The sequence below is a fragment of the Osmerus eperlanus genome, chromosome 19 (assembly GCF_963692335.1).
Source record: "Osmerus eperlanus chromosome 19, fOsmEpe2.1, whole genome shotgun sequence".
Classification (NCBI taxonomy): Eukaryota; Metazoa; Chordata; class Actinopteri; order Osmeriformes; family Osmeridae; genus Osmerus; species Osmerus eperlanus.
This window is the reverse complement of record NC_085036.1, coordinates 5,097,718-5,113,362: the sequence shown is the minus strand read 5'-3', so window position 1 is coordinate 5,113,362 and position 15,645 is coordinate 5,097,718. Positions and strand designations below refer to the sequence as shown.

Sequence of the window (15,645 nt, the reverse complement as noted above, 5' to 3'; positions counted from 1 at the left end):
CCTGGCGGAGTCCAACCCTCACGGGAACAAGTTCGACTTACTACCGGCAATGCGGACCAAACTCCGTACTCCCGGAGCACCCCCCACATGAGCCCCCGAGGGACACTGTCGAACGCCTTTTCCAAATCCACAAAACATGTGTAGACTGGTTGGGCGAACTCCCATGCACCCTCCAGGACCCTGCCGAGGGTGTAGAACTGGTCCACAGTTCCACGGCCAGGACGAAAACCACATTGCTCCTCCTGAATCCGAGGTTCAACAATCTGACAGACCCTCCTCTCCAGGACCCCTGAATAGACTTTCCCAGGGAGTCTGAGGAGTGTGATCCCCCTAAAGTTGTAGCACACCCTCCGGTCCCCCTTTTTAAAGAGGGGAACCACCACCCCGGTCTGCCAGTCCAGAGGCACTGTCCCCGATGTCCACGTGATGTTGCAAAGTCGTGTCAACCAAGACAGCCCTACAACATCCAGAGCCTTAAGGAACTCCGCCTTGACGGCATCCCTCACCTCCGGCGTCCACCACCGGGTCCGAGGGTTGCCGCCGCAACATGCACCGACCGCCTTGCGGCCGCAGCTCTGGTCAGCCACCTCAACAATGGAGGCCCGGAACATGGCCCATTCGGACTCAATGTCCCCTGCCCCCCCCCGAGACATGATCGAAGCTCTCCCGGAGGTGGGAGTTGAAGCTCCTTCTGACAGGCGATTCTGCCAAGTGCACATATGGACACCCTTATGCTTGAACATGGTGTTCGTTATGGACAAGCCGTGTCTAGCACAGAAGTCCAACAACAAAACACCGCTCGGGTTCAGATCGGGGGGGCCGTTCCTCCCAATCACGCCCCTCCAGGTCTCACTGTCATTGCCCACATGAGCATTGAAGTCCCCCAGGAGGACGAGGGCATCTCCGGGAGGACCACTTTCCAGCACCCCCCCCCCCCCCCCCCCCAGAGACTCCAAAAAGGGTGGGTACTCTGCGCTGCCGTTTGGTGCATAAGCACAAACAGTGAGGACCCGTCCCCCCATCCGAAGGCGGAGGGAGGCTACCCTCTCGTCCACCGGGGTGAACCCCAATGTACGAAGGCCTTCGTTTGATCTATTCTGGGACTCTGTTTCTGTGAAGACTAAGAACATCTTGGTGTGTTGTTTTCATTGTGTATTCTTGTGATTGCATCATTTCTTATTATTAAACTACAAATAACTTGGTCCGGTGTTTAACCATGTATCTTTCTCCACTACCCAGTTTGACACACCTTAAAGGTGACATGACATGCTGTTTTTGGATGCTTTTATATAGGCCTTAGTGGTCCCCTAATACTGTATCAGAAGTCTCTTTCCCGAAATTCAGCCTTGGTGCAGAATTACAGCCACTACTAGAAGTCCCACAAGGAGCTTTCCTCAGAACGCACTGTTTTGGTGTCTGTAGCTTTAAATGCTAATGAGGAGCGGAGGGGCGGCACCATGCGCTAATGTTTACAATGGATGTATCGCAATGGCTGTAGCCCCGTTGCTGTAAGATGCCTCGAATTTGCCCATTCTCATCTGATAACCCTGGTTTGCAGAGGTACACACTCAGTCATTTAAATGAGGGGAAAGGCGGATATCACGAGCGCCATAACACCAACAGCAGAACGGTTATCCAAATAACAAAGAAGTGTACAACACTCACATTACAGCATGTGTATTCACACTGTGACAAGGGGGCCTTGTCAGCCATGGGCCTGGCAGCCCGTTGGCCTCGTTACAGGAGCCACACAACGAGGCACACCTGTTCCTCATCTACCTCACGCCTGGTGAGTACAAACAGGGGCAATAGGGGGGTTGACATATTTTTGTGCTACACAGACTCGCCGTAGGAGAACCGAGACCAACCACATGAGCCAGGAGGGCTGAAGGAAGAGACCCTGGGAGAACAAGAAACACGCCGACGTAACTCAGTTTTTGTTAATGTTTTTTTGTTTTGTACCAAAAGGTGCTATTAAAACCCTTTGGCGTACCTTCTCTCTTGGAGTCTGTCTCCGTGCTTCACAAGTGGTGGAGAATGCGGGCAGGAACGAGCCCCAATGAAGCACACCAGACCTCTCCCGAAGAAGGTTCCGGAAGGGACGGGTCTATTCCAGACCCCAACAACGCAACAGCGGTCCTCACTCACCTGCTACAGGTGACTGTAGAGCAGCAGCGTGCCACAACCCACCTGACGGCCAGGCTTGGCCAGATAACAGAGGAGCTGATCCACATGCGTGTCGCGGAGGGCGTGGTCCGACAGGCTGCATCACGGCATCTGACAAAGATGACTCCGACCGATGATCCTGAAGCCTATCTCCACACCTTTGAGGTGATCGGCCGGCGTGAAGGCTGGGACCCGGACGAGTGGGGTGGCATCCTAGCGCCCTTCCTCACGGGGGAGGCTCAACGGACCTACCAGGCGTTATCCCCAGAGGACGCCCTCCGGTACCCGCGGCTGAAGGCAGAAATCCTGAACCGTCTGGGCCTTTCCCCATTGATGGCAGCGCAGCAGTACCATGCCTGGAGTCAGACCCCCGGCCTCCCTGTCCGACAGCGAATCGATGACCTCCACAGGATCACACAACGTTGGCTGCAGCCCGATCACCTCAACCCCGGCGAAATCACAGAACGGGTCACCGTAGAGCGTTTTCTGAGGACCTTGGGGCCCGACGAACGCCGCATGGCCAGCATACACACCCCATCCAATCTACAGGAGCTGGCGGTGGCCGTCGAAAAGGCGGAGGTGTTCCGGACCATTCCAGGCGCCCGGAAAAGGGACTGGGAAGCTGTGCCTTTCCTCCCCAACCTCAAGGGGCCCCCTCCGGTCAATCAGAGAGGAGATTGGCCCCGTCCAGGGCCGGCCCCAACCTCCCGGGCACCCACTACCCGGGACGAGTCTATGCCTACAGACCCGGGCTTGAACACCAACCGATCCAGGGAAAAACCATGGCAGGTTGGGTGTGCAGTACACGGCTCGGCAGGGCCCAAAGCACCAACCCGGACGGTAAAGGTGGGAGGAAGGACCATAGAGGCCCTGCTGGATACAGGGAGCTCTATATCCCTGGTGCACCCCTCTGTGCTGAACCCGCAATACCACACCGAAGGCACTCTTCCCGTCGCGTGTGTACATGGAGACATCCATCACGTCCCTGCCACAACGCTGAAGATCCAGGGGACTGGGGCACAGGTCCGAGACGTAACAGTAGGCGTCGTCCCAGGCCTTCCAGTTCCCCTCCTCCTGGGGCGCGACTGGCCAGACCTGGGGACCCTGTCGCCCGCCAAAGTGAGGCCCCGGAGGAAGAAGAGGGCGCCGCCTCACCAACCCTACCAGAGAGTGTTAACGAGCCCTCCTCTTCCTGCCTGCTTGGGTCAAGAGGAGACCGAAGCCGACGCAGACGGTGAGCCTCCAGACGTCTCTCACCCCTTGTCTGTGTTCTCGCTTCCAGGCGGTGGGGGCTCCCTGATGAGGGAACAGCGGGAAGACCAGAACCTGAAACACTGTTGGGGACAGGTCCAGGTGGTCGAGGGGGACCGACAGGGAGGTGGCCGGCTACCAGATACCTACTTCCTGGTACGGAATGGCCTCCTTTACCAGAACACGATACGCAGAGGTGAGCCAGTGGATCTGCTGGTCTTACCCAGGACCAAAGTTCCGGCGGTCCTCAGGATGGCTCATGGCCACCCTCTGGGTGGACACCTGGGAGGGGCTAACACCCTGGAGAAAATCTGTGACCGCTTCGTTTGGCCCGGCATGAGAGGGGATGTGGAAAGGCACTGTAGACAATGGCCAGTTTGTCAGCGTACTGCACCTCGGCGACCGCCTCCAGCACCATTGGTACCGCTCCCTATCATAGACGTTCCGTTTCAGCGGATCGGGTTGGATATCGTGGGGCCCCTCCCTCCGTCATCCCGGGGCCACGAATACGTCCTAGTCATGGTCGACTACGCCACCCGGTGGCCAGAAGCCATCCCGCTACGGAAGGCCACATCCCAGGCCATCGCAAAAGAAATCTTTCTCCTCGCCAGTCGGGTGGGTGTTCCCAAGGAGATCCTGACAGACCAGGGCTCCCCTTTTGTCTCCCGACTGATGAAGGACCTGTGTGGGATGCTGAGGGTCCAACATCTCCGAACCTCTGTTTACCACCCCCAGACTGACGGCCTTGTGGAGAGGTTCAACCAAACCTTGAAACGACTGCTCCGACGAGTGGTGGACGAAGATGGGAGGGACTGGGATCTCATGCTCCCATACGTCCTCTTTGCCGTCCGGGAGGTTCCCCAGGCTTCCACTGGGTTCTCCCCGTTCGAACTAGTGTACGGCCGACGACCACGTGGCCTCCTGGACTTGGCGAGGGAGACCTGGGAATAACAGCCTTCCCCTTTCTCACCACCATTGACCATGTGAGAGCCATGGAAGACCGGGTGCAGAGAGTGCTCCCTCTTGTGAGGGAACATATGGAGCAGGCCCAGATGGCCCAGAGGAGAGCATACAACAGACAGGCCCGCCTACGCGTCTTTGCTCCAGGGGATAAGGTGATGGTTCCAGACGCCCGGAGCAAGTTCTTGGCCGCCTGGAGGGGCTCATACCTCATCGCCGAGAGGCTTAGCTCTGTGAACTACCGGGTGAGACAAGAGGGAAGACGACGGGAAAACCAGGTCTACCACATCAATCTGCTGAAGGAATGGGAAGGCAAGGGAGACCCCGTCCTGTCTGCTGCCGTCACTTCCCCACAGCTCCTTGTGCCTCTCGGTGACGACTTGTCCCCAAGCCAGCACCAAGACCTTCAAGAGCTAATCAGCCAACACCACGACGTGTTCTCGGAAAGCCCGGGCCACACCACACTCATCCAACACTACATCAACACGACCCCCGGGGTAACCGTTCAGCTACGGCCGTATCGTGTACCAGAGGCCCGGCGGAAAGCAGTTGAAGAAGAGGTGGTCCGTATGAGAAACCTGGGCATCATTGAGGAGTCCCGCAGCCCTTGGTCCAGCCCAGTTGTAATGGTGCCCAAGCCGGATGGATCCTGGCGGTTCTGCAACGACTACAGCAGGCTGAATGAGGTTTCCGCCTTTGACCACTACCCCATGCCCCGGGTTGATGAACTGATAGACAGGCTGGGCTCAGCCCGTTTCCTCAGTACCCTGGATCTCACAAAGGGCTACTGGCAGGTTCCCCTGGCCCCGGAGGCCAGAGAGAAGACGGCATTCAGTACACAAAGCGGCCATTGGCAGTACAGGGTCCTGCCTTTCGGCCTCCATGGGGCACCAGCCACGTTCCAACGACTCATGGATGAAGTCCTGCGACCCCATGGGGGCTATGCTGCAGCCTATCTGGATGATGTCGTTGTCTACTCCGTATCATGGGAGGATCATCTGGTCCACCTCCGGAAGGTCTTAGGGGCCCTACGACAGGCGGATCTGACGGCCAACCCTAAGAAGTGCTGCTTGGGCCTGACGGAGGGGCGCTACCTGGGCTTCACCATTGGACGGGGTCTTCTTAAGCCCCAGACGAAGAAGGTACAGGCCATCCTAGAGTGGCCGAGGCCCAAAACCAAGACCCAGGTGCGAGCATTCCTGGGCTTAGCCGGGTACTATCGTCGATTCGTACCCGGGTTCTCCGCAGAAGCCGCCCCTCTCTCTGACCTTACCAAGAAGACCATGCCAGAGCAGGTCGAGTGGACGACGGACACAGAGCAAGCGTTCCAAAGGTTAAAGAGGGCCTTGACGACTGAACCAGTACTGCGTAACCCGGACTTCTCGAAGCCTTTCGTTGTCCAGACCGACGCATCAGATACTGGCCTTGGTGCGGTCTTGTCACAGGAGTTTGAGGGAGAGGAACTCCCTGTTCTGTTCATCAGTAAAAAGCTGGCTCCTGCAGAGAGGAAGTACGCAGTGGTAGAACGAGAGGCCCTTGCCATCAAGTGGGCGGTCCAGGAACTCCGTTACTATCTACTGGGTCGCCACTTCACTTTGATCACGGATCATGCCCCATTGCAGTGGATGGCAAGGGCCAAAGACACCAACGCTCGCATCACCAGGTGGTTTCTCTCCCTCCAGGACTTCTCGTATGATGTCCGTCACCGGTCCGGGGCCGACCACGGCAATGCCGATGGCGTCTCCCGCCTCCACTCTCTCTGGGCCTCATTCCTCTCTCCTGCTGGGCCTGGCTTTGCTCCTGGGGGGGGGGGTATGTGACAAGGGGGCCTTGTCAGCCATGGGCCTGGCAGCCCGTTGGCCTCATTACAGGAGCAAAGCCTCAACGAGGCACACCTGTTCCTCATCTACCTCACGCCTGGTGAGTACAAACAGGGGCAATAGGGGGGTTGACATGTTTTTGTGCTACACAGACTCGCCGTAGGAGAACCGAGACCAACCACATGAGCCAGGAGGGCTGAAGGAAGAAACCCTGGGAGAACAAGAAACACGCCGACGTAACTCAGTTTTTGTTAATGTTTTTTTGTTTTGTACCAAAAGGTGCTATTAAAACCCTTTGGCGTACCTTCTCTATTGGAGTCTGTCTCCGTGCTTCACAACACACATACTTGATGCCATCTACCTTTCCATTAGCGACAGTAACTCAGCTGTTAGCTGCAGAGCTAATGTTACAGCCACATTCTAAGGGTAGCAAGCTAGGTAACCATATACAGTAAAGCTACAAAATGATATAGCGTTAGTTAACTTACTTGTCCGAGGTTAGTAGCTGGACGAAGGAGTTAGTACTGATCCAGAATTTAATTTCAGCAAGGCCAGTTTTGTATTAGCTCAAATTGAAGAAACTGTCGTGGCTGAAGTGTTTGGCGCAGACATACAAAACAAATGCGCCTACAACAGAAGTTGTGTAGGCGCATTTCCAGAGAAAATAAAATTAAGATACTGTTGTATCTTAACTGTTGATACTAGTTGTTCTTAATCCTGCTACCTGCCCCAGAAGTGCCCCAAGCAATCATTAAGGAGCATTCCTTTTTCTATGATTAAGAGGGTGATTTTTTTCTTCTGTTAATCCCTACATCAACACGGAATCAGCCAACTTTCCTCGTGAATTGTTTTCTGGCTTTGTTGCTTTGTTTGAACCACAACAACAACATACTTTTGGAGCAGTTAACAGACAACTGTGATTGGGTGCTGCAAAAGCAATTGTATTAGTGCTTGTGAAACAATGTTTCAAAGCCCCGTCCATGCTTTGTTTGGCCAGCTCGCTCAGCACGTTGTGTTTTATGCAGTCTTTTGTCCTCTGCATGTGTAGTGTAGGGAGTCAGGTGGCTGAGCGGTGAGGGGATCAGGCTAGTAATCCGAAAGTTGCCAGTTTGATTCCCGGCCGTGCCAACTGACGTTGTGTCCTTGGGCAAGGCACTTCACCCTACTTGCCTCGGGGGAATGTCCCTGTACTTACTGTAAGTCGCTCTGGATAAGAGCGTCTGCTAAATGACTAAAATGTAAATATAAAATGTAATGTAGTGTGCCTAAGCCTAATAATCTATGCATCCCACACAAAGTCTTGTGGAAAATCAACACTCTTTATCTGTTTTGTTGGGCTGGATAGGACAACTCCAATACTACTTCAATGCAACACTAAACTACACAGTACTATACTGTGCTACTCCAGAGCAACACTGTGCTAGACAGTGCGCAGTACCTGAGCAAGTTCCTGACTGACGGATGCAGTGCTCTCTGTAAACAGCCCAGACTAAGGCTGAATCCCAATACTCTGTTTTACCCCTACCCCTTACCCCTAGCCCTTAGTTTTGCGTGTTCACATGAGAGTAAGTGGTGTCCCAATACTCTTTTTGATCGAGGTGTAGGATTAAGATGAAGGGGTATACACCCCTTAAAACCAATTGTTTTCGGGAGCTTACTTGAAACCTAGGGGTATGTGAATCCTGCTCAACCTGCAACAATGGCGGACAGATCATCCAGAGTCCCATAAATGTAATATTTTCAGCTTAAATAATTAATTAAAAAATTAGTCTTGTTTTGTGCTCTACACAGTCCTCTACATGTATTTGCAACCATGTTCTTTATTGAAACGTTTAAAAAAAAACGCTAGTTTGCTACGCTTACGTTACATTGCTGATTCGCACAACAGTCACGCATTTCTCTGATTAGCCTTGAATGGACTCCACACGTCTACAGTTTTAACTAAACTCCATTAGCAGCGAATTTCATTTGATATCAGTGCATAACTACTTGCTTTGGAGACATCGATATACGGAACCCTAACCAAGTGGTGTCGATTATGTAGCCCTTACCCCATAGTTTCGAGACACAAGGGCTAGGGGTAAACTAAGGGCGAGGGGTAAGGGTAAGGGGTATTGTGATTTGGCCTAATAGTAGAGCTTGGTATTGATTCTTTGTTAGTCTTTGACAGAGACAACAGTCTAAAGTATATATCCTTGAATAAAAAAAACTGCAGGTCCACCAAATCAGATGAGAAAGCCTTTTTAAAGAAATTAATGGGCCATTGCATAATCACTAGTTTGTTTACATTTATGACAGGCCATTGTAGAGATTGAACTGTGAAAAGGGAGACAAGCTGATGCCCTACTTCGGTTCTGCTGCCTAAGGTATCATTAGCTGATGAAAGAAAATGTTCTGGCCGGCTAACAGGCACTGGCATGGCATCTTCAGTCTACTCAGCACAGCGATTTGGGGAGCGACTGCCCAGGACGTTCAGATAGTAATTAGCATGAGAACAGAAATTAGTCTGAGTGAGACAGTGGGAGAGTCGTACTACAGATGTCCCCTCACCAGGGTTGGCCTTGGGGTGGTATTTAAAAACCTCAGATTTTCCTCCTACAAAGAAACGGGGTGAAATTGGGTCAAATAGCATTCGTAGCAATAATGATTTCTAAAAAGTTGATAAATGTCTTTTGACTAGTTAGAATGTAAAAGGATCATTCTTACCTCATCAGTTTTTGATGATGTGCACCTCTCGCTGGGTTTTTTGACTTGAGTGGCTTCATGTTCACCTTCGTTGTACTCCAGTGGTATCGAGGCTGCTGATTTCAGGTACTTATAGAATGGCGTGTCGGCAGGTTTCTGAACAGTAATCTGATGACTGAACAAATCAGCCTTTTCCTCGCATCCAGTTGCGAGTCCATCTACACTGCTAAAGGATCCAATCATGCGGCTATCAGGAACTTCTTGCCTGTTGCATGGAGGGTACAGTGCAAATCTTTGGTCTTCATCGACTGCTTGGTGTTTGCCACCCTCCATCTCCCCATCCTCTTCTCCTTGATCCCTGTTGAAGAAACACTCCCATAGGGGGAGCTGCGAGGGGGGCGAGGAGGAGCCATTTGGGTCTTTGTCTGGCAGAGCGCTGGACTGCAGACGCTCGCTGACGGACTGCAACAGAGACAGGATGGACAACGCAGACGCCGACGCCTGCTGCTCAGCTCCACCTCCTCCACTCAAACTCCTCAGCTCCTCTTCGGTGGCAGGTGGCACCAGGAGGTCCCTGTCCTCACACGACAGCCGCCCCTCCCCGGCCTCCTCGCGGACATTGTCTTCCTCGACGATGGGCGAGAGGGAAAAGGGGTAGGCCTTGGTGCGCCTGCTAGAGGGGCTCAGCATGGGCCCCGTGTCGTTGACAAACACAGCGTCCGTCTCCTCCTCCTCGTCGATGATGGCGAAGCCCCCGGCCTCTACCTCGTGGAGGTCCAGGAGGGGGAGGGGGCCCAAGGCCTGGGCTCGGACGGAACAGGCTGTCAGGTCAGGGAGGTGGCCCCCTCTTCGACCAGCCCACGTATGGATCCCTGACAGCCTGCTGCTCAGGTCTGCATGTGACCCTGCCATTCCTCCTGGTCCTCCTCCTGCCGCTACTGAGGCACTGTGTCCCTGTGTCTCCGAGTCACTGAGCTCAAGCTCGGCAGAGACATCATAACGAGTCACTCTCACTGTGCTCCACTGAGGCCTGTCCCCATTACTGAAGCCTGGGGCTGATATAGATGCCAGGACCTCAAAGGAGCCCAGGTCTTCTGGGGATCTCTGTGAGGAAGTACGGTCCATGGTGACAGAACTCCCAGGTCTGCAAGCCCCGTCCTCCTCACCCCCCGAGTCAGAGCCATCCTCGATCACTGCTGCTAAGTACGTCTCCACCAGGACGAAGCTTTGATCCTCGTTGTCGTTTAGCCTGTTGTATTCTGTAAAAGGAACTTTCTGGAGGCTTGATACTGTTATTCCAGCTCCACTGTTTTGGGCTTTGTCATCGATATCTGTGACATCTTCGCCTATCGTATGCCTGGCTTCCGACACTTGTTTTGATTTGACAGTCACATGGTTTGGCCCGTCAATGTTTTGTATTTCACAATTAGAAACTGTCACTGGTAAGTCAAGAGATGCCGTTTGCCTTCCGGAAGATTCTGTGAGTGAAGCATTGTTATTTAGAGAACCAGCGAGCTTATAGGGATATTCAAGGTTATTGGGGAGAGTAACATCATATTCAGTATTTATCTGATTGTAACGTGTATTGCTTTCACTATCATCTTTGGCTACACCGACTGGCAAATCCCCTACTTGTGGATTTCCAATGTGTTCTACTTTATTATTGTCACTATCCCTCACAGAGCAGACCACTTGACCTTTGTTTTCATTTGTTGTTCCTGAGATTGACTTGCATTGCTTGTATTCATTGCTTGCTCTCGCTATTGGGCTTATACCTCCATCTCCATGGGGACCTTGACTGCTCATTGGACCAAGCTTGCCTCCCTCAACTTCAGTAATGCAGTATTCAGCGCCAACGCTGTTATCGTCTGGCTGAGAAGCCCCATCCACAACAGACAGCTTGCTCACATCTATTAACTGTTGCCCTTTAACCTCTGTCAGATGACCAATGACTGTGGTTCCCTCAGAACAGCGTTCTCCGTGCATCTCATCCAAGACTTTCAAAGTAGAGCCAATTGTGGATATACTGTCGCAATTGGGGCCAGGACTACTCCTGATGTCAGTGTCTGACCCTGCTATGGACTCGTATCCTGAGGATGGGGTGGACTTAATGCCCTCAACCTGAACCTGGGAGGACGAGAGGGCCTGTTCTGTTGGGGCAGCTGAGGAGCAGGTATCACGTCCATCTTCTGACAGACTAGCCCCAGGTAGCTTATCTAGCTCAAACGAGTGTCCGAAATCTTCCACATTCTCTTCTGGTAAAGCACACTTAGTCTCCTCGCAAGTGCTTTGAAGAGTCTCTGCCTTGAATTCGGATGACTGTATCCCCTCCAGAGCTATGAGAGCGTTCCTCAGAATGTTATCAACCATTATTTTAGACTCCAAGCGAAGGGCCTCCTCATACAAGTCCTGGTCTTCTGAGAGCACCCCGTCAGGCGTTCCAACCCCACCCTCCACTTCCCTCCAAGCTGAGGGCTTCACTTCAGCATCGCAGGATGCATCCAGTATAGCCCCAGAGTCAGGAACCATGCCTGTTGGAACAGGTATCCCACTGTCCTCAGCCAGAGAACCTGACTCTGAAATGCGATGAGGAGCCAGCTGGCTGTCGCTGACAACAGCAGCAGACAGGTGTGTGTTTGCAGTCCCTCCAGCGCCTCCTGGCTCGCTGAGCAACTCAGCAACCGTCGAAGGGGACCCAGTCTGGGCAGACAGTACAGGTGAGGTGCCTGTGTGCTCAGGCAGAGCCTTGTCTACGTCCCTGCCTGTGTCCTCCCCTACTTCCATCTCTGGGTTCTGTTCCACACTGGGGCTTTCACTGACAGACACACTTATTTTTCCAGCCGTTGGAGCCACCCAGAGCTCAGGAGGGCTGTCTCCGTACGATTTCACCCCAGAAAAGAAGTCTGTGGAGTGACCTTCCCTCGCAGTTGAGTCTCCCTCTCTGGAGGATGAGAAGGCACTTTGACTTGCGACACTACACCCTGAAATTTGAGTTAGAACTGGAATGTCGCTGAAACTATGGCATTGCCCAGTAGGCCCCAAAGCTGCAGAATTTGTTTCTAAAGTCCAAGCTTCCCTGTCGTTGGTTTCTGATTCTGGAGCCGTGCTGAGATTGGTCAACAAAGTTTGACTGTCATTTGGATAAGACGTTGAGAGTTCTAAAGCAGAGGGGGTCTCCCCTCCTTGTTGGTGCCCAGAAGAGGGCATGGACGCGGGGCTACCCTCTTCACTGCCCCTCCCCTGTTGGCTCTCGTCTCCCTCCAAGATGGGCGAGGCTACCTGGTTTCTTCGCCTCATCCTGCGCTGCTCCCTCTGTCCCCGGTAAGTCCTGTGCGTGACCACGGGCGGCTGGGACAGGGCCTGGAGGCGGAGGTCGTCGGAAGCCACCTCACCGTCCCTCAGAACCCCGCTGTCAGACACCCTGCCCTCCCGCCACACCTTCCCATGGTCCCCTGCATGAGAGTCCTCCGAGGTTCTGCTGAAGAAAAGGACAGAGAGAGAGGGAGAGAATTAGAGATATATATAGAGAGAAATAAAGAGGGAGACAAATAGAGAGAATTGGAGCATAATACCTAAATTATACAAGGAAGAACTTACAGTATATTCAGTGCTGGTTTAAACAAAGGATGTGTTGGGAAGGTAGAGGTCATGTATGCATAAGCAGCCCTTCCTTCATCAGATCAAGAACGTCCTCATGAAATATTAACTCACAGCTGCTGTACAAAGATAGGGCTTGTCCGGAGGCAGAACACACAGATCAACTGGATGTGAAAGACCTCCCACAACCAACATTATTTTATACAGACACAGTAGGAGTTGTCAGGGGACGATATTAGATTATAAGATTATTTTGGTTGGCCTCAAACCATGTTTTCAAGCTGTTACTTGGAGTCGGCACTAAAAGAATGTGTTATGGACAGTATGAGTCCACAAGAAAACCACCTCACCACTGAGTGCCAACTGGAATCCTTTTATTGACAGCATTCAGTTGAAAATAGCACATAACCAAAACAAGAGAACTCCATTACAGTGTTAATAACATCCCTCTTTCAATGCTTCTATTATTAACATCCATTCTAGACGTCCTTGTAGCCATATTTGTCATTTGGATTTAACCTCTGTTCAAAAGTGTTCCTGCAGTGATTTTTAGTATTTCAGTATTTCAATTCAAAACCTTCATCTGTCCCTAAAGGGACAGCAACCAACTTCCACCAACAACTATAAATAGACTGGAGGAGAACACAAGGAGCACACTGATTTTGCCTCCATGTCCTGACGCCTGCCAGTTTCCAACAATGCCCTGCAGCATTAGTGTTTTTTGACAAACAGCTACATACAGGACACAGACAGCATTAGTGTGGTTTGTACACATAAGAGATGGTAAAATCCAAGACACATATTCCTTTGTGATGGTATGGTTGAGGTATATCAGGTTTTTGAAGGTACTTGCTGATATCGTCTATAGTCCTGATAACATGGGATACTGATGAGGGCCTAATGTGCCTCTATACAGGGGTCTGGCTGTATATACTGTATATTGGCTGCAATACAGGTTCTACTGCTGACTATACAATGTGGGTGGGAGGTAAGTCTGTTACATACTGTGCTGTACTCATGCTCAAATGTATGAGTCACTAAGTGGAAATGGAGACTTGGGGCTTAGAAGTAAGACTCACTAATGTGTCTGTTCTGCTCAATTACTCAAATATCTTACCTTTTGACCATAAATGAGACTGCCTTTGTACATTATGTATGTTAATTCCCCAATCCCATTTGAGAACATGAATAATTAGGTCAACTGTCAACTCACTCTGTTGACAGTGAAGGCGTGGACCAATCAACAACAAGAAGTCAAGAAGATAGTCTTCTGAGAATGTTCATCTGTCGGTCTACCTTGCACTTTGATGAGTGAGAATACGAATAGACTTTTACTGGTACTGATAGTATCGAGATATGAAAACTCAAATCAGGATAGAGACTAGCTTGGCTTCCCACACACACACACACATAAAGGGTCGTCACCATATCAACCCATCTCCCTGGGCCGAATGGCTGAAACCATTCCAACCAAGTAACTCTCCAATCCAGCCAACATTTCTGACGCAGAGGGAGGAACTGTACGGAACATATCCTCTCTCCATGCTGGCAGGAGAGAGAGCTGGAAAGCAATAAGGGGGAGGACAGAGACAGAGAGAGACGGAAGTTTGTGTGAGTGTGCACGGAAGCTCATTCTGCTGCCTGGCTTCCCGTCAGTGTTTCCATGTCTCCCCATCCCGACTTAGCAGCGGCCCAGAGCTGACTGTCTGCCAGGAGAGCTGAGTAGGAGCCCAGCCTTCCCCTGCACAGCCAGACACACCCTGCCCTCACAGGACTATTACTGACTTCCTGGACTGACACACAAATAACACTTAAACATAAATATACACTATCACACACTTGCCTACAGTCACATGCTAACACAAATACACACAGAATCACACTCAAAATGTCTCACACACATACCCACAGTCTCTCTCTCTCACACACACATGAACACACGCACACACTCTCAACTATATAGTATATATTTCAAGGATATGCTCCATTTACATCCCTGGACATTGGAACTCGTTTTTAGTCCTTGGATAAGTATTGGATAAGATTAATTATATTCCTTTAGCTTATAGCTCCCACACAAGCTACCTGCCACAATGAGTGTGAAATGCATATCCTTCTCAAACATATAACCCTACAGTCAGTCCCCACCACAGCACATAACCTCACTTTGAAACTAAAACCTGTTTCTCTTCATCTAGTCTTCGCTCTACCCCTTTCCAACTGTGTGTGTATGTGTGTGTGTTGATTGTGCGCCGAGAGTGTTTGGTAACTGTACTCCGCCAAGTAGCGGAGCCTGATGAAGCATCTTATTCAATCAGGCCTCGTCTTATTGCAATCAGTCGCTTGTCTTCCGCATACTTCTCTCATCCACCTCCCTCCCCCTCTCCCTTTCTCCCTCGACATGGCAATTTTCCCTTTCATTTGATTTGGTAAGCCCCCGTCCACCTTAAATTGGTTTCCCCCAATACTTTCTACCTCTCTAAGTGGCTACTCTACTCTGTTGTAGTTAATTGCTGAGCTATGAATAGCACTGTTGCCTGGCCTACTTCTCTCAGGTGCATGAAAAGCAGTTTCACCTTCAATGACAAAGCAGTTGCTGTCTCTGTCATGTCTCTCTCCCTCTATGCCCCATCTTCAGTTCTTTCTCTCTCTCATTCCTCTCTTCTGAGCACTAGCCTTGACTTGTGTCGAACTTTGCCTGTCTGTGTTCCAAGCACAGTGGTGCTTTACCTTCACAGTGACAATGCCGCCACTGAGAGAGAATGTTATCAATCCAACCTGCAGGCCCTATTTATCAGGTTCATCATTGTTACCAGGCAAGCTCACGCATAAAAAGTTACTTGAATTCAGTGAGGGTTCAGAGCGTCATCTCACATTTCCTTTAAGAGCAGGGGCGCTTGTTCCATGGCGGATTGCTATTATAATGGCGGATTTGCAGGAGCACGCCAGGAGCGATTCACAGCCGAGGAGACCGACGTTCTCAACAAGGGCGTAAAAGATAGAGTGACATTGTATGGGGATGGGAGAAGAAACCCACCCAAATTAGCTTCGGATAAAGTTCACATACATAGAAATTTCTCATGAAAATCTTTTTAATCATTGACATGAAAGAAATGTAACACAGCCATACCATAAATCAAAACAATGTAACAGTACAATTTAGCAG

General features: G+C 51.2%; 1 protein-coding gene across 4 annotated transcripts in view; it reads right to left on the bottom strand.

The window, feature by feature from the left end:
* Positions 1-15,645, bottom strand: part of LOC134039285 (uncharacterized) — an 86,809-nt gene that overhangs the window by 39,675 nt on the left and 31,489 nt on the right. For 2 of the 4 annotated variants that reach the window (XM_062485040.1, XM_062485043.1), the window contains exons 4-5: positions 8,904-12,360; positions 8,748-8,792 (exon numbers count right to left, since the gene is read on the bottom strand). In XM_062485040.1, coding sequence (XP_062341024.1) covers positions 8,748-8,792; positions 8,904-12,360 — 3,502 coding nt within the window. The remainder of the gene's footprint in view (positions 1-8,747; positions 8,793-8,903; positions 12,361-15,645) is intronic. The other 2 variants (XM_062485041.1, XM_062485042.1) reach the window with 2 other exon arrangements.